The 20,237-nt window shown below is 34.5% G+C and overlaps 1 protein-coding gene across 2 annotated transcripts in view; it reads left to right on the top strand.

The window, feature by feature from the left end:
* Nucleotides 1-20,237, top strand: part of CSMD3 (CUB and Sushi multiple domains 3) — a 1,079,985-nt gene that overhangs the window by 963,236 nt on the left and 96,512 nt on the right. For both annotated transcript variants that reach the window (XM_030875636.2, XM_030875634.2), the window contains 4 exons: nt 7,588-7,776; nt 8,512-8,689; nt 9,561-9,706; nt 19,667-19,747. In XM_030875636.2, coding sequence (XP_030731496.1) covers nt 7,588-7,776; nt 8,512-8,689; nt 9,561-9,706; nt 19,667-19,747 — 594 coding nt within the window. The remainder of the gene's footprint in view (nt 1-7,587; nt 7,777-8,511; nt 8,690-9,560; nt 9,707-19,666; nt 19,748-20,237) is intronic.

The following is a 20,237-nucleotide window of genomic DNA, read 5'->3' as shown; positions in this document are numbered from 1 at the left end:
TTTGTTTTTTTCATGTGGAGCTCCATGAGCTATTTGTATATTTTGGAGAATGATCCTTTGTTGTTTTATTTGCAAGTATTTTCTCAGATTCTGAGGGTTGTCTTTTTGTCTTGTTTATGGTTTCCTTTGCTGTGCAAAAGCTTTTAAGTTGAATAAAGTCCCATTTGTTTATTTTTGTTTTTATTTCTGTTACTCTAGGAGGTGGGTAAAAAAAATATTGCTCTGTTTTATGTCAAAGAGTGTTTTTCCTGTGTTTTCCTCTAAGAGTTTTATAGTGTCTGGTCTTACATTTAAGTGTTTAATCCATTTGTAGTTTATTTTTGTGTATGGTGTTAGGGAGTGTTCTAATTTCATTCTTTTACATGTAGCTCTCCAGTTTTCCCAGCACCACTTATTGAAGAGGCTGTCTTTTCTCCATTGTATATTCTTGCCTCCTTTGTCATAAATTAGGTGATTGTATGTGCATACGTTTATCTCTGGGCATTCTATCCTGTACCATTGATCTATATTTCTGTTTTTGTGCCAGTACCATACTGTCTTGATTACTGTAGCTTTCTGGTGTATTTTGAAGTTGGGGAGCCTGATTCCTCAAGCTGTTTTTCTTTCTCAAGATTGCTTTAACTATTCAGGGTCTTTTGTGTTTCCATATGAATTGTAAAATTTTTTGTTCTAATTCTTTGAAGAGTGCCATTGGTAGTTTGATAGGGATGGCATTGAATCTGTAGATTGTTTTGGGTAGTATAGTCATTTTCACAATATTGATTCTTCCAATCCAAGAACATGGTATATTTCTCCATCTGTTTATGTCATATTTGATTTCTTTCATCAGTGTTTTATAGGTTTCTGAGTACAAGTCTTTTGCCTCCTTAGGCAGGTTTATTCCAAGGTATTCTATTCTTTTTGTTGCAATGGTAAATGGAAGTTTTTCCTTAATTTCTCTTTCTGATTTTTCATTATTGGTGTATAGGAATGCCAGAGGTTTGTTTGCATTAATTTTGAATACTGCAACCTTACCAAATTCATTGATTAGTTCTAGTAGTTTTCTGGTGGCATATTCAGGATTTTCTATGTACAGTATCATGTCATCAGCAAACAGTGACTGTTTTACCTGTTCTTTTCCAATTTATATTCCTTTTATTTCTTTTTCTTCTCTGATTGCTGTGGCTAGGACTTCCAAAACTATGTTGAATAAGAGTGGTGAGACTGGACATCCTTGTCTTGTTCCTGATCTTAGTGGAAATGCTTTCAGTTTTTCACCATTGAGTATGATGTTTGCTGTGGGTTTGTCATATATGGCCTTTATTATGTTGAGGTAGGTTCCCTCTATGCCCATTTTCTGGAGAGTTTTTATCACAAATCGGTGTTGAATTTTTTCAGAAGCCTTTTCTGCATCTATTGAGATGGTCATATAGTTTTTATTCCTTAATTTGTTAATGTGGTGTATCACATTGATTAATTTGCATATACAGAATAATCCTTGCATCCCTGGGATAAATCCCACTTGATCGTAGTGTATGATTGTTGTTGGATTCTGTTTGCTGTATTTTGTTCAGGATTTTTGCATCTCTGTTCATCAGTGATATTGGTCTATAATTTTCTTTTTTTGTGATATCTTTTTCTAGTTTTGGTATCAGTGGAATGGTGGCTTCATAGAATGAATTTGGGAGTGTTTCTCCCTCTGAAATTTTTTGGAAGAGTTTGAGAAGGATCAATGTTAACTCTTCTCTACATATTTGATAGAATTCACCTGTGAAGCCATCTGGTCCTGGGCTTTTATTTGTTGAAAGATTTTTAATTATGGTTTCAATTTCATTACTTGTGATAGGTCTGTTTATATTTTCTAATTCTTCCTGGTTCAATCTTGGAAAATTGTCCATTTCTTTGTGGTTGTCCATTTTTTTGGCATATAGTTTTTTATAGGAGTCTCTTATAATGCTTTGTATATCTGCAGTGTCAGTTGTGATTTCTCCTTTTTCATTTCTATTTTTATTGATTTGCATCTTCTCCCTTTTTTTCTTGATGACTCTGGCTAAGGGTTTATCAATTTTGTTTATCTTCTCAAAGAACCAACTTTTAGTTTTATTGATCTTTGCTATTGCTTTCTTCATTTCTATTTAATTTATTTCTGCTCAGATCTTTATGATTTCTTTCCTTCTACTGACTTTGGGTTTTCTTTGTTCTTCTGTCTCTAGTTGTTTTAAATTTGGTGTAGGTTGTTTATTCGATATTTTTCTTGTTTCTTGAGGTGAGATTGAATTGCTATAAACTTCCCTCTTAGAACTGCTTTGCTGATTCCCATAGGTTTTGGGTCATCATGTTTTCGTTGTGATTTGTTTCCATGTATTTTTAATTTCTTCTTTGATTCTTCAGTGATCTCTTGGTTATTTAGTAGCTCACTGTTTAACCTCCATGTATTTGTGTTTTTTACCATCTTTTTTCCTTTAATTGATTTCCAATCCCATAGTGTTTTGGTCAGAAAAGATGCTTGATACGATTTCAGTTTTCTTAAATTTTCTGAGGCTTGATTTGTGACCCAAGATGTGATCTATCCTGGAGATTGTTTCATGTGCACTTGAGAAGAAAGTGTATTCTGTTGTTTTTGGATGGAATGTCCTATAAATATCAATTAAGTCCATCTTGTTTAATATGTCTTTTAAAGCTTGTGTTTCCTTATTTATTTTCTCTTTGGATGATCTGTCCATTGGTGTAAGTGGGGTTTGCAAGTCCCTTACTATTATTGTGTTACCGTCGATTTCTCCTTTCATGGTTGTTTACATTTGCCTTATTTATTGAAGTCTCCTATGTTGGATGCATAAACATTTATAATTGTTATATTTTCTTCTTGGATTGATCCTTTGATCATTATGTAGTGTCCCTCCTTATCTCTTGTAACAGTCTTTATTTTAAAGTCTATTTTATCTGATACAAATATTGCTACTACACCTTTCTTTTGATTTCCATTTGCATGGAATATCTTTTTCCATCCCCTCACTTTCAGTCTGTATGTTTCCCTAGGTCTGAAGTGGGTCTCTTGTAGACAGCGTATATATGGGTCTTGTTTTTGTATCCATTCAGCCAGTCTATGTCTTTTGGTTGGGGCATTTAATCCATTTACATTCAAGGTTATTATCGATATGTATGTTCCTATTACCATTTTCTTAATTGCTTTGGGTTTGTTTTTGTGGGTCTTTTCCTTTACTTGTGTTTCCCACCTAGAGAAGTTTCTTTAGCATTTGTTATAAAGCTGGGTTGGTGGTGCTGAATTCTCTTAGCTTTTGCTTGTCTGTAAAGCTTTTGACTTCTCCATAGAATCTGAATGAGATCCTTGCTGGGTAGAGTAATCTCGGTTGTAGGTTTTTCTCTTTCATCACTTTATATCCTTCCACTCCCTTCTGGCCTGCAGAGTTCCTGCTGAAAACTCAGCTGATAACCTTATGGGGATTCCTTTGTATGTTATTTTTTGTTTTTCCCTTGCTGCTTTTAATATTTTTTCTTTGAACTTAATTTTTGTTAGTTTGATTAATATGTGTCTTGGTATGTTTTTCCTAGGGTTTATCCTGTATGGGACTCTCTGTGCTTCCTGGACTTGGGTGACTATTTCCTTTCCCATGTTAGGAACGTTTTAGATTATAATCTCTTCAAATATTTCCTCAGACCCTTTATTTTCCTCTTCTTCTTGTGGTACCCCTATATTCGAATATTGGTGCGTTCAGTGTTGTCCCAGAAGTCTCGGAGATTGTCTTCAATTCTTTTCATTCTTTTTTTCTTCATTCTTCTCATCAGGAATTATTTCCACCATTTTGTCTTCCAGCTCATTTATTCGTTCTTCTGCCTCAGTTTTTCTGTTATTGATTCCTTCTACTTTATTTTTCATTTCAGTTATTGTGTTGTTAATCTCTGTTCATTTGTTCTTTAGTTCTTCTAGATCTTTGTTAAACATTTCTTTTATTTTCTCAATCTGTGCCTCCAGTCTACTTCTGAGATTCTGGATCATCTTTACTATCATTACTCTTAATTCTTTTTCACGTGGATTGCCTATTTCCTCTTCATTTATTTGGTCTTGTAGGTTTTTACCTTGCTCCTTCATCTATGACATATTTTTTTGCTGTCTCTTTTTTCTTTTTTCTTTTTTTATGAGTGGCATTGTGTTCCTGTCTTACTGGTTGTTTGGCCTGAGTCTTCCAACACTGCAGTTTGTAGGCTATTGGGTAGAGCTGGGTCTTGGTGCTGAGATGAGGAACTCCATGAGACCTCACTTTGATGAATATTTCCTGGCGTCTGAGGTTCTCTGTTAGTCCAGCAGTTCAGACTCGGAGTTCCTGCTGCAGGAGCTTTGGCATGACCCCAGCTCATGGACCAAGATCCTGCAAGCTGCATGGGGTGGCAAAAAAAAAAAGAGAGAACAATAACAAAATAAAAAATAAAATTAGACTAGGAAACTAACAGATGTTTTAGAATGAATATAAAAATAAAAATATAGATGAATCAACATCCAGAATGTACATCAGTACCACAATAGTAAAAAAGAGGAGGAGGGAAAAGAAAGAAAAAAAAGGCAGAGGGGAAGGTCTTGGCTGTGCAGGGTGGGGCCTAAGCAAGGGCAAGGTTTGGGCGGTGGGTGGGCCTATGCTTAGGACCCACAGGGCTGGATAGGCCCTGGGGGCAGTGGGGGGTGAGGCTTAGGCTCAAGGAACAGAAGGGACCCAGATGTGCCACCCACTCCTGGTCTCAGAGGACAGGGAACCTCACCTGAGAGCCCAGCAGGCTTCCCGGGCTCAAATGGGCAGGGCAAATGCCCTCCTCTCCTCTGTTGCTCCTCCAGTCTAGGAGGGACCCTCCTGCCTGCCTCTCCTGATCTCCCCAGCCTCCCTCCTATACCCCCAGGACAAATGTGGCCAGGGGGGTGGGGGCGATGGCTGTGGAGGGCAGGGGACCAGCCTAGGAGCTCAGCAGGCTCCCTGGGCCAAGTGGGTGGGGTAATTGCCCTCCATCCCTCTTCCATTCTTCCTGGAGGGCCCCTCCTGCCTGCCTCTCGTGCTCTCCACTCAGCCTCCTTCCTATGTCCCCAAGGACCAACACAACCTGGAGGGGGCTTTGGAGGGCTGAGGATGGGCCTGAGAGCTCAGCAGGCTCCCTGGGCCCGAGTGGGTGGGGCTATCGCCCTCTGCTCCTCTCCCACTCCTCCTGGATGGCTCCTCCTGCCTTCTTCTACTGATGTCCCCAGCCTCCCTCCTATGCCCCCAAGGACCCACGTGGCCTGGAGGGGGCTTTAGAGGGGGGGTACCGGCTTGGATGCTCAACAGGCTCCCCAGCCTGAGTGGGCCAGGCCATCGCCCACTGCTCCTCTCCCACCCTTCCCAGAGAGTCCTCCCGCCTGCTTCCTCTGATCTCCCTGGCCTCAGGGGTGCCAATCCTGTCTGGCCTCCACTTCTCCCCCCTCAGTCCCCCCATGTCCTATTGGTTCACTTGGGGGTTGCTCCTATCTCCTTGGGCCTCAGAGTCCCCCATCAGCAGCAGGCAGGCACCCTAGTTGTGGGGAGATGCTAACTCCGCATCTTCCCACACAGCCATCTTGATTGACACAAGTACGCTGAATTTTAAAACTGTATCTTTTACTGAATTTATATCGTTGAGCTAATGACTTTTTTTGAGATATAGGTTAATTGATACAGATTCACAGAAGCAATGTTATTTTTAGATGATTTTGCGATTAGACCTTAAAAACATTCTGAATTTTGGAAAAATGCATAGTATACAATTAAGTGTACCCTTCTACTAAAGAACTTGGTTCCGAAGCTAACGTTATTACTGGCAACGTTATTGGGTTTGTTAAGCCCTGTATTATATATGATATTAGGATGGGAACTTTCTCCTGAACATTTAAAATCTATTTCTTATTCATCCTTATTAAACTAAATAGCATAGAAAGGTGAAATGTTATATAAAATATCACAGGATCATACATTTGTCTATGAGTCTTACCCTATTCAAGATTATCTAGCTAACTAAACGTATCGTGATCATTTCACAATACATCTAAATCAAATCATTTTATTGTATACCTTAAATTCATGCAGTGCTATATCTCAGTTATATTTCAATAAAACTGGAAAAAAATTATCTTTTACATGTGAGTGAAAATTGAAAGTGTTTGTTTCATAGAATAATATATCCCAACTCCTAATGATCAAATGATATACGTTTGTCTTCAATTGACATGATTCTTTTGGTTTTGATATATTTTGTTTGTGGAATATTAATTCAAATGAAAAAAATTAGAATAAAAGCACTAAATATCTTAAAAAGACTGTTAATTAATTCTGAAACCTTTAATTTAAAAATTAGAGTAATATTTTAATAAGCAACTTATGGTAGCTTATTCAGCTTTAAATGTAAGTTTTTGATTTGGGGAATTTAGAATTTAATGGTCTCAACGTTAATTTTCTCAATTTTGTGGTTACATAGAAGTATCCTTTTCTTTATGAAATAGCAGTGATGGGTCAACTTATTCTCAACTAATTTGGAAAGAAAAAAGTGTGTTCACACATACATATATACATATATATATATGTATATATATATATGTATATATAGACGGGGGTGGGTAGGGGGAGGAAGAGAGAATGATGAAGAAAATGTGTCAGAGTTAACAATTGGAAAACGTGGCTGAAGGCATACTGGAGTTCTTACTAATCTTAGAACCTTTGTGTAACTTTGGAATTACTAAAAAATAAAAACAGTTTTTTATAAAAGGAATTTAATGGTCAGTAGCAAAGTAGTCTCTGCTGGTAATTTAAATTTTATTAATTATAATATGATTTTGAACTTCTTAAAAATAAAGTCTCAAATATTAATACTATACGAGTATATGTACTGTTTATAGGTTCAAGATTTATTCAGCAATGTTTATTAAGGACCTACTATGTGAAAGGCAATAAGCAAGGCTTTTAAGATACAATGATAAAAAAACAGGAACTTTGATCTCATGCAGAATGTAGAACAAGAGTAGTATGAACAAATAAACAGTTACACTACAGTGCCGAAAATATCATGATAACTGAAGTGCAAAATTTATATTAGAAGGAAATTTGTTTCCTAATACTTTATATTGTTAAATAACTTCTTTGGAGAAACTCAATAGAGAGATAGTGTGGTTTGTTTCTTTTAGAGGAAAAATTAGCTAAAAAAAGGTTTAAAAAGGCTCAGAATTAGGCTTACACATATATTTATTTTATTTTATGTGCATACAATGAACCAGGAAGCAGTTGCATTATAGGTAAAGGGATCAGAATATGTTTGATTAAAATTATGGCTATAGGGTAATTTACATTTTCACTAAAACTTATAATTTAGATAGATTTCATAAGTGGGAGAAAAAACAATGCATCTTAATAAATTGTACTAAAAATTTAATATGAAAATTATACATAAGAAATTCATATCATGCACTGACATCATTTATTATAAAACTGAATTACTATTTATAATCAACTGCAAGCAGCTCTACATCTATTTTGCAGGTTGTAAATAATACTCTTTGGTCTTTCAAAATTCAAAAAGGAAAAACTTTCTTTTTACCTTTTCCAGCCTATCAGTTGCAAAGCTGTCCTGATCCACGCCCATTTCGAAATGGTTTTGTAATCGGCAATGATTTTACTGTGGGGCAAACCATTTCATTTGAATGTTTCCCTGGTTACACGTTGATTGGAAATTCAGCTCTCACTTGCCTTCATGGAGTGAGTCGCAACTGGAATCATCCACTTCCAAGGTGTGAAGGTATGCTTCTAAATTGAAGCTGTCTTTTAGGTGATATCATCTATGTTTAATAATTCTTGATTTGGTACTCTTTTCTTGTTTGTTTTCCTCTTCAAATAGCATGCTAAATATACAGTTTTTCTTTTAGTTGTAGAATTATAGTTAGTACCCAGATCAAAGACCTAAGGCTTCATAATGAATAACTGCTTTTGTCATTATTGGCAGGAGACTTAACCTTCTTCACTGGATGCGAAAGTAAAGTTTGTTAACACTTAAGAGCTTCTTCTGTGTGATGTTTGTGTGAGTGCATCTGTGTTTGTTTAGTAATCATTCATATATAAACCAGTAACCCAGATACTACTACTGAATTTGGGCTCATTTCTTCTAAAGAAAAAAAAAACCCTTATAAATAAAAATGGCTTGAACCTCTTTATAAGGCCTTATATTTATACATGATATAAGACAAAAGTTGAACAGTGTATATATGGATAAAGTATTTGAAAGAAGAGAAAACAGTGCAATTTACTAATCTAGTGATAGTGAATAACTATGTAGCACACCTCATGCTGAAAAATAAATAAAAGCTCACTGTTTGATTCATGGTTTCCAGCTTCATTTTACATACCTTAACTGTGGTAAAAACATAACACAGATGTCTTTTATGCTGTTTAAGAGGTATGAAATGTTTACCTTTTTCTTTATAATCAGTTTATTGCGATTCTACTTAAATATTTTGTTTTGTGTTTTTTTCTGTAGCTCTCTGCGGAGGGAATATAACTGCAATGAATGGCACCATTTACTCTCCTGGATATCCTGATGAATACCCAAACTTTCAAGACTGTTTTTGGCTTGTAAAAGTACCCCCTGGGAATGGAATCTACATCAATTTTACTGTTCTTCAAACAGAACCAATCTATGATTTCATTACTGTATGGTAAGCCAAGACCATTGTTATTGATTGATTCAACTGTATGTAGCAGTGAAACAAGGAAGGAATGAAAATATATCACAGTCCTCTGTACAAATTGCCATCTGATGTTTGAATTGGTGTAACTGAGGGTGACAGTGTGTGTTTTGGAGAATGAGACAAACAAGAGAAATAGATTTTAGCTTATTTGCCCATGAAGTAGCTAAACACATAGAACAAAAACTTTATGGGTGAAAAAATGATTTAAATTTGTTATTAAAATAATGTGCAAAACCTGGGAATTAAATCAGAGTAAGTTTAAGGTAAGAAAGTTCTCTATATACAGAACCACTGAAATTTAAAAGCCTGTATTCCAATAAGTTATTTAATACAACTACTGAATTTCTGTCATAATAATTCATCATAAAATATTATATTTGTATTATTATTATCCTGTTAATTAAAGCATCTCTATTTAAACTAAAAATAAAATAGCTGAATTAATTATTGACAATTGGTTAATTGAACTACCATGTGACTTCTAAAATTCATTCTAAATTTAACAGTCTATGGTTCTCAAGATTATTTTGAAGAAAATAAAAGGAAGGCAAACTTCAAGCATTTGGGAAGATCTGGGTTGTGGTCAGGAAACCAAAGACAATTTAATTGATTACAGCTAATATGGGTACATTTCTTTTGGGTAAAAATGTGATCTTTTAAAATATGTTATCACCTAAATAAACATATACCAATATGATTTGGCACTCGTTGATTATTTCATCCACTGCATCTTTATCATCTCATATGTAATACTTTCATTAGACTTTGTGTGAAACTTTCCCAAAAAATCAATCTCACTCTCCCTTTCTCCCCTCCCTGCTCTATGTCTCTCCTATAGGGATGGACCAGACCAAAACTCACCTCAGATCGGGCAATTCAGTGGCAATACTGCTTTGGAATCAGTCTATAGCACTTCAAATCAGATTCTAATCAAATTCCACAGTGATTTCACAACAAGTGGCTTTTTTGTGCTCAGTTATCACGGTTGGTATCATCTAGGCATTTCTATTTCGTCTGGCACTGTTTGAAATTGTCGTTGAAAAATTGAGTGTAATATATATATTCAACCAATGATTGCAAAGGTATTAAAATTTGACACTTTTTTATCATTTCAAATACATTTACTTGCAAAGAACGGCCTCTTCTAAGCATTTAGGGACATTAAAATGTGAGCAGATGGAGATAGGAAATAAATCAGTCAGTAATTACCCCAGTAGAAAATAATTATTTTTGCATGGAAATGCATAAAAGAGAACCAGCTGTTCATATTTTATTGCATGTAGTTTTAAAACATCAATCGATTTTTTTCAATACAAAATGTTTAATCTATTTAACCTGCTGTGAGTCTTTCTAAAATTAGCATCCAATAACTTTATGCTTTGGATCACATTACTCATTCATTTATACTCTGTTTCACAACTATATCTATTCTAGAATCCTACAGCTTTAAGTGACTATTTCAGATCATTAAGTTCTTAGCTTTTACTCCCGTGAAATAATTTATGAAGAGTTTCAATTTCAATTCTTTGTATATAATTATTCTGGGTTCTCTCTTCATAACATTAACTTTTTGAAAGAACATTCAGATGGTTTCAGAGGATTTTTTAAAATTTCCTGTTGTGTTAAATTGTATTTCATTATAAATAAGAAAATGTTTATTTCTAGTGATTATATCCTTTCATCTGCTATGACCATAGTTTCATAAGCATATTCTGTTTCATATGACTTTGTCTGACCAATTCCATGAGCATCACAGGATCAATAAGCTACTAAATTAAATTTGCAAAACTTATATTAAAATTTCCAGGGTGAATGTGTACCTTGTCCATTACATTAACATACAATTTAATGTTTTCTTCTTTTTTTAACACAAAGTAAGAAAATCTTTGATACTCAAAGCTTATATTACATGAAAAATATGGTAAGTCAAATATGGTTATACACAAAGACACTTAAAGCACATTGGGTCTAGAAATACTCAGAGAACAGACCAGAAAATATTTGATTTGCTTAATCTCAGCACTTATCAATTAGTAGATGATGCCCGATTTGTGCTTCTATAGTGGCCAGAGCTGCATGTATTATCTGGCATAGCCAATTAGAAAGCAGGGAGTTCAGTTAGATAACTTTGATTCAGGTTGTTTATTTTTTTTAGTAACTCCTTTGCCTTTTTTAATGAATTGGTCATTGGTACTGGCAGTATGTATATACAGACTAAAGCTGCAACAATAGCTTTATTACTTTGAAAGGTAATCATAGCTCAAGAACTACTAAACTAAATGATTTTAAGTTCAAAAGATGAATTCGTTGCTGAACTGTATTTTGTACATTTTCTCTCTTCACAGATCCCCGCATAACTTTTTATTATTTTGTATCTTGCCTGAACAAGTGATAAAGAAGGGACTGTTCATTGATGGACTGTAAATATCCATAAAATAATCTTATAGGGAGTGGAAAATTCTTATAAAACTTAGGAAACATTTCAAAGGGGAAATATTCTCAGAGAAAAGGATGTCACTGTCTGTGTGTGTGTGTTTGTGTGTGTGTTTGTGTGTGTGTGTGAAAATGTGAAAATCTTTACATAGAAAATACAAGGATGACAGAATGTAGGTAAACACATACAAAATGTGAATGTAGATTTACATAGACACTTATGTGAATGTATATACATATATTCTCATTCCAAATTATGTTTCACCTGATTTTTGTAACTAGGTTCTGAATCATGTATATTAAAAATAGAATTATTTTAGGAATAAGGAAGATCAAATATTTGTTTAGGGCTTTGTTTTTCAGCTGACTTTGGACAAGTTATCCTTTGGTTTCCACTTTCTTCAGCTATAACACAACGTGCTATAATTGCTGAGAAGATTAACAAGATACTGTATATATAGAAATTACTCCAATTACTGGCATGTATTAGGTTGAACCATATGAAATTGTTGGCAGAAATGCTGAATATTGACAATTTTGTATAGCTCAACCCATGTAAGTGCTGTCATTATCACTATCATCAACATTGCATTGCAGAGATGAAATGATTGGAGAGAATGAGTAATATACAGTTAGCATAGTTCCTAGGACAGTGTATGTTCAGTAAATATTCCTTTCCTTACAATATCTTACCTCACATATTAGTTTTTCTAATAGAGTATTTATATTTATTTATACTTATATTTTAAATTTTATAATAAGGCTCAATTGCCAGAGCTTAGAGAAGCCTAACATTTGAATCAACATCTCTGGCAATTTTACCCAAACCTTAAAATAACCTTGAAATTTGGAGAGGTAGCCAGGGGTCATGTTAAAAATTGACAGATGCCTTATATTCTACTAGCCCTAGTAGCATAATTTTCCTAAGCGTGCTTTCATCCTGACTCACCTTTTCAAGAATGCATGATGCCTTCATTAAATCAAATTTAAAGCTACCCTATCATCTGGTTCATTGATTCTTATTCCCCAGTTCCTACTCTGACTCCCATTAGATTCTTACTCTCACTGCCCTCTGAACTTCCATTCTTAAATGGTTTCTTACTCATCTTCAGTTCTTTAACTCTACCTATCTTAAGTCCCATTTCTCCTTTTCTTGATAATTCAAACTCATAGGGATCACTACCATCTTTTCTATGATTGCACTTACTCTTTTCACCAAACTTTTCAGAACTTACAGTATGCTGTATTGTTTTATATGCCTTGTGAGTTTAATAATAGTGAGTGCTTTTATGAGGACACAGATCACACTTATGCTTCTTAATCCTTTCATAGTTTTATTATTGACTAAGTAATTATAGTTTAGTCTTATGGTCACGTGTGTTCGATTCTTTTTAAAATGTTGTCCAATTGAGTTTATTTGAGCTGTCTTAGTGACAACTTTTAAAAAGGTGATTTTACAGTTATGTACATGTGTGCTCATCCCTCCTCACAAAAACAAAAAAGATGCCTGTTTTCAAATTGGTATTAATATAATTAGTACAATTTAATATAACCGAAAATATAATATTCATATCCATGGCTCGTATTCAGTAGCTATAGCTTAGTGCCAAAATGAGCTCTCATAATGGTAAAACAAAAACAAAAAACTGGTCAGGTCATTTGGTACTTTTTCATAAGTTAACCAGGGAGATAATTCACTATTTAACACTTAGTTTAAGGTGATTTAATATACCTACGCTTAGAATGGTTTACTACCCCACTCAGTTTTCTTTATATTCTCTTAGTGATATAATAGCTCCTTCTGTTATGCCCAAACCTATAAGTCAGAAGTGGTTTTCTTAGGACTTGTTTACTTATTTTATAAATTTAACAGATCAGTATTTTCATATATTTTCTTAAGTTCACATTGATTATTTAAGTTTTATTTATTAATATATTTTTAATATGTCTGAAAGGAGAAAAATGTGTTTTTATGAGATCTAGTCAGATATGTCTTTTATAAAACATCACCTTCATAAAGCCTTTCATGATCAAAAATAACATTCCTAAAAAGCTTTGGAAAATGAAAGTTCTATGCAATGAAGAAATAGGGCAGGCATAAATGTTGAGGCACTTTATCTCAGATACCGTATTTCTTTTTCATCTGAGGAAATCTGCTAGTCTTTCTCTGTATTACTATAACCGTAATTCCCTAAAGAAATAGCTGAATTTTCTTTTTTTTTTTTTTTTTTTGCGGTACGCGGGCCTCTCACTGTTGTGGCCTCTCCGGTTGCGGAGCACAGGCTCCGGACGCGCAGGCTTCGGACGCGCAGGCTCCGGACGCGCAGGCTTAGCGGCCATGGCTCACGGGCCTAGCCGCTCCGCGGCATGTTGGATCTTCCCGGACCGGGGCACGAACCCATGTCCCCTGCATCGGCAGGAGGACTCTCAACCACTGTACCACCAGGGAAGCCCCTGAATTTTCTTGATATCTGCCATAGAGTCAAGATGGGTTTGTCTTATAATAAATAATAACAGTATTCAGTCCTAATCAATGACTTCCTGAAAGTAAATTACAAAAAACCTGTTTCAACTGCATGTTTTTACAGACACTAACTTTGTATAGTCACTCTAATAGCGATAGCTACCATTTGCTGAATACTTAATATGCCAGGCACTATGCTAGATGCTTTCCATGCTAATTTTTGTAATAACTCTGCAATATAAGTATTATTATCCCTATTTTAATAATTAAAGAACCAAAAGACAGAAATTTGTAACATATATAAAGCCAGAGAACTAATAAATAGAAGGGCTGCTGGGAATTCAAAATAGGTCTGTCTGACTTAAGGATTGACCTCTTTTTAAATAATGACAACAATAACAGCAATCATAATAATAGCTAAACTATACTGAGTTCTTACCAAGTGCCAGGTAGTGTCCTAAGCTGGTATTATCTCATGCATAGATTATATTTAATGGTATGTAAACATAATTTTTCTTTAAAAATTGGCAATGATTTTCATTTTTATCAAGATAAGTCATCTCACTTTCTAGAAAATACCTCTCCTAATTACAACTTGGAACTTTGAACTTTTTAGTGCTTCTCTTCCCCAGGATCTACAGGCTAACAACAATATGTTGGTAGGTTTATCACAGATTAGTGTGTTCCTCTTTGTAGTTTCCAAAATGTGCTATGGTGATGAGAAAATAAGATAAGTTTATTGGGAATCTGACTTATGCCAACCACTGTAGTATAGCCAGAATATATATTTATTAATTTAAAACATAAAGTATCATTTTAATGCTTAAATCTATTATCCAGGGTACCTCTTTCTCTAATATCAGATATTAGGGAACCTCAATCATTACAGAAGATTTTCTTAGGATAATACAATTTAATAATATATATTATCCATTGCTTTCTGTTATTGGCACAGCTTCTGTGAATGAGTGGGTTGATTATATATTGAATTTCAGATTATTTTTAAGAAATGTATTTTAAAAGCCTGTAATACCTTTTAGGTCATCTTTTAAGGTTATATTGCCTTTACAATGAATGCTGTATTTGGGGACAAGTATATTTAACTCCACAAAGTCTCATCCTAAAAGAGACTACTGTAGATATAAGGACACATTTTATATAAAACATAAATCACCATTGCTTTGAACTGTGTGACCCCATTGCCTCCCACAACGTAAAGATCTGACCTCCTTTCATATTTCAGTAGATAGAGCATTGAGCTGATGAAATGTTTCATTGTTTGATTTCCAGAGAGCATAGGGGGTATGAACATCATACAATTTTATATATATATACAGCTAAAAAACCAAACTAGTAAAACTATAATGATGAAAAGATACTGCCATTTACTATTATTTAAATGACTACTTAGTGATTACTTAAATGACAAAAAGTCATGTCAAAATTGCTTACCATATTTTGGTATTTTGCTGTGTGTGATAAGATGGCATTTTTATTCTACAGTATCTCAACCCCCTCCAGCCAAAGTCCATCAGGAACATCTCTGTAGTTAAACAAAGTTGAGTTTATAGGCTCACTGTAATGTGTGGGACAACATACCATGAGAAACCCCGTGGAGTCTCAGTGAGAGGGTGTTAGGAGGGGCTTGTTATAGGATTTGGGCTGTGTAAGATGGTTCTGGAAAGTTCAAGGAAGCATGCTTTTCCTCTGGGTTGGGTGCTCTTAGAAAATTGCAGCAGTTCTATAATTGGGTATCTTAATTTTTTTCTAGAAGGTGGAAGGTATGGAACACACCTAAAACTATGATTGGCGTGGGGTAGCAGCATTCTCTCGTACTAGCTGAGATGGAGGAATCTTGGTCATATTGGTGGTTTGGATAGCGTTTTCATTTTGTTTTATGGTTTTTGTTTTGTCTTTTCTATGCTCAGACATGATTTGGGAAAGGTCTTATTTTTGTCTTTTTCCAACAAGGTCAAAGAGCTATCATGTCTGATGTTAGTTGTTAGTTAAATTGATTACAGTCAACAGTAGAAAATCATGGCCTATCAGTTAGAGCCAGGCCGACTCCAAGCCAACAGCATACAGGGGCTGTGCTTTGTTTTGTTTTCTTTTGCTTTTTTTTCTTTAGTCTTTTCTTTTCAATATGCAGAATAAAGTGATGGTTAAAGAGCTAAAACGTGTTCCTTCATAGCCAAAACAAACCAAACTATGATAGTAAACAGAAAAAGGAAAATAGAGACTGACAAAGAAAAAATTGTCACCTCTGATGTGCTCTGTTATCTACTAATGTGCCAGGCAACTCAACCGTGTAGAGAAGAGACCTTTAGCACATTACTTTTCAGACTCTAATGGTCTCAGTACGAAGGTAGGATACTTTCCATTAGCTACTGGAATATGGGGAAGTCACTTCATGCAAAAGATAATTGGAATTTTCTTATGGATAATTCAGGATATTTCCCAAAAGCTTGTTTACTATACTTCTGTTTTTCCATCTCTAGGAAAATACCTAGTAACTTCTTGTTGATCCATTTCTAATGATCCATTCCATTTCTCTATCTCATCTCCAAATCTAGGGCTGAACATTTTCTCTTGAATTGAAAGATTCTCCCTTCTATAGGCAGAGAAACAAATGGATTATAAAATACTAACAGATAAAACGTGATATTTGTAAGTAATTTAAGCACCACTGAAACTTACCTGTATGGTTCATATCAATTCACTAGCAGACTTTCTCCAAAATGGAAAAAAAAATTACTAATTATATTTTCTTCTTAATTAGAACTCAGATAGCATTTGTTTAAATGCTCCTAACTCTACTTTCAAGTGGAGCTGCTTAAAGTTATTTTACATAACTTTTGAAATAGCCTTACCAGAATTACATAACTGAGTATGTAATTATCAGTGCTTTTTCTCCTCCAAATCTTCCCCAAATCATGAAGTTATCATACTTGAACTAATCTGGGTCACCACTGAAGTACAACAGTGGTTATAGAGAACTTAGAATTTATAAGAGCACATAGAACATTTTCTTTTCCTCTGTAAGAAATACTGCATCCTTATTTGGCAGAAAGGTTGTGCACTTGTGCTTTTGTGGTTTAGAGAAGGAATGGCAATTTGCCAGTGTCCTGTTGTGTCTTTTTTTGAAGAAGCCTTGAATAGCTCAGTTGAACTGAAGTAGATAAAAGCAGCAGCATTCTTTTCTGGAATTGGGTTGGTTATTTCATTACAAAGAAAATAGGAAATGAAAAATAACCAATATATATTGCCAGAATTAAACTCTAAAGTGATTTTAAGAAGCAAATTTGTTGGACCAGGAACCAGACATCTGTACACATTTGAATGAAAACAGAGCACTGTTCAAACAATGGTCATCCTCAAAAGATACTGACAGGCACTCTAACCCACAATTGCCTCTGTTTCATCCCATTTGCAATTTTAGAGCTAGAGTCTTCTTAGGGAAGACTATTTGTTTCGAGACTCTTTCCCTCCTGAAAAAAACCTATATTTTGTGTATTACTTAGCAAATATTTGTTGGATTATAAGTAAAGTGAAAGGAGCTTATTACTCAATTGTGAAAAAGACACATGAAGAATCTCCTCCCTTATGTTACTTAAAGCCTAGATGGAGTCACAAATAGTGAAAAAGTAAGCTAATAAATGGAAAATAATAAATGTTGAAACAAGTCATGATATCCAGTTACAGGCAGAACTGAAACTTTTAAATTGTATCATCAAAATTTTAAATAGCATGAGTATGTATTTTAGTCCATGTTTTCCATGGATTGTTCTATTTAGAAACAGCTTCAAAGTGATGACCATTAATGGAAAAACTGCGTAACATAGATATTTACACATTTAAAATACACATTTAAGCGAAATCTGTGTTCTCTTTTAGATGAATCATTTTATTTGACATGCCATTCACCTTTAAGACACCATTGACTTATTTAATAACTATGCAAGGGCATCGTATCCTACATGTCATGATTGTATGTGCTACAAAACAGAGTTCTGTGATTAGAAAATAAGAGTAAAGGGTAGGAGGAGGTAGGTAGTGAAGAGCTCAGAAGATATGTTTATCCTGGTGATGTAAAACTGGGAATTGAGACACAAAGTCAGACTTGAAGTCAAAAGGATCAATGAAATCACTTAGGTGGAGATTGTAGGAAATTTGTTCGAAGGAAAATTTATTTAGAATTCAAATCTATAAAATTGATGAAAATAGAATTGCTCTTATTGTAGAGGAAGGAGGTACGGACATTACACCTCCTCACACCCTCCATGACCCCAAGGTGATCCCTTGTCTCTAGGGACAGTTTATAAAATGCTGATGGTACCAAAGAATGGAGAATAAGAGAATTTAGCTCACATCACCCACGTGGTCTTGGGAAAATAACACAGTATCTCTGAGCATCATCTTCCTCATAATAATAATTTCCAACCTCTAGTCTTTTAAACTCTCCAGCTGAGTTATCTAAGTCATTCTAAGCAGGTTCTACAGATGACAGGAGTCATGAATTCCTCATTGATAAAAATATGCTTCTTCTTTAAAATAAAATAATTTTTGATTAGCATGAAGATTAAAAACAAGTTTACAGGCAAACAAAGATCAGATAAAATGCTCTCCTCTAAAGCAATTATACTCCAATAAAACAATAAATAAATAAAGCATAATCTTATAAGGATTTCTCTCTGTAGGGCTCTCTGTATCTTCCTCTCCCCCTTCCCTTACCTCTCTGGCGTTTCTCACAACTACCTTTTACCTTGATAATTGTAATTTTTGCTCATGTTTCCTCCTCTGAATGCTCTTCTGCCAATGATTACCCTTCAGCACTGGAAAAAATCGTACTCATCCTTTAAAATTTATCTCATTCATTTCTTTTTATCAGAATTTTCCTTAACTAGTCTAGTTGATATTCCTCAGTACTCTCGTAATACTCTCACAATAGGGCCCATACTGAAGATATGGGCTTTGACATTGAAGGACATAGGCTGGACTTCTGGATAAACCCTGTACTAGTTGTGTGATCTCGGGCAAGTTACTATGCCTTTAAACCTCCTTCTTTTTATCTCCGAATTGAGGTACATAAAGAAATTAACTCCTAAGTTTAAGTAATAAAATTATGCATATAAAACACATTTTTCTTCAAGGTTATAACAGCGTAAAATGTGTTTCTTAAATTAATAATAGTATATTACGTCTTTGAAGACAACTAGTGAAAACAAGGCTTTAACTAAGCAAACAGTTGTGATACAGATATCATATAGGGCCAGTAGTCATGATACTTAGATTCATAGAGACCTTTTTTCAGTGGCCTTTACCTTATGCCAAATAAGAATCTACCTAATCTAATGGGATGACCAGTTTAGAAACATAAAATTTAACATAAACATATTAATCTAGCATGGTGAAAGAAGGCTCTGGAGCCAGACTGTCTATGTTCAAATCCCAGCTCTGCCATATTATAGCTGTATGAGTTGGACAAATTCTTTAATTCTTTTAACAGTTTTTCTTTTATATAATGGGAATAATTATAGAACTCATTACATAAGTTAAGTAATAAAATAAATAAAATTTTTGTGAGGACTAATAGAGTTAATATAAATAAAATGTTCATAATATTCCTTGGAATAGAGTAAGCCTTGAGTATTGTTCGCAATTATGACTGAATGCTAGGCACTTTGCTAGATGCAGGGGATTCTGCGATGAACCTTGGGAAGCTAGGCATTGAGCACATAAACAAACATGAGTGTATAATTCCAAATTGTGATTATGCCAAGATAGAAGCACATAATCAGAAGGACTAGAATGAGGGTGAGAAATAAGGAGTTAAAAGGTAAGCATTCTTACCATGGGAAAATATTTAAGGAATGATTAATTTTCCCTCAATGTTGTAGCATTTTTTTAAATAAAGAAATAGTTGAAGCTTGATAAATTCTACCATATATTTTTATTCTTATAAATAAACCTTATGTAATTTTCTTTTTTCACATATGTGAATATGTATAGCTGCTCAGAGAAGGAATAAACATTGTCTATTTTTATAGCCTATCAACTAAGAGTGTGTCAACCTCCACCACCTGTACCCAATGCTGAAATTTTGACAGAAGATGATGAATTTGAAATAGGTAAAGTCTGCTAAATTACTTTCAAAGAAAACATACTGTTAGCAGAGGTATTTACTTTAAAAGAAATAAGAATAAAGAATAGTAGCAGCCTGTCTTAGACCTTCTTTCCCTGGATCGATGGGGATTGTTTAGAATTCTTAAGACCGGGTAACAATGAAAAGAGGAAAGAGAGTATTAGGCAAGAAGAAAGAATTCTGTATTTCCAGGATGTACAGTTAGAAAACAGTGCAGGAATTTGAACCGTATAACTATTCTGGTAGTTCCTTCCAAAGTATTATTTTGCTACCTTCCAACACTGTAGTGTTGAATTCAGGCATAAACCTGATGTGTATAATGAAGGATATGTAGGGTGTATTAGAAGACATGTTTTATTTCCATGTCTTTGAAAACAATTGGTTGGTTATGCTCAATTTGATCGTAAATAAAGTCCTTTTAAAACTTGGTTGGAAATTTAACTGTAATAATATCTAATAGTTTGAAAAATTATGTA

This window comes from Globicephala melas, chromosome 17 (genome assembly GCF_963455315.2).
Source record: "Globicephala melas chromosome 17, mGloMel1.2, whole genome shotgun sequence".
Taxonomy (NCBI): Eukaryota; Metazoa; Chordata; class Mammalia; order Artiodactyla; family Delphinidae; genus Globicephala; species Globicephala melas.
The sequence above is the reverse complement of the archived record's forward strand: the minus strand, read 5'-3'. Positions and strand labels throughout refer to the sequence as shown.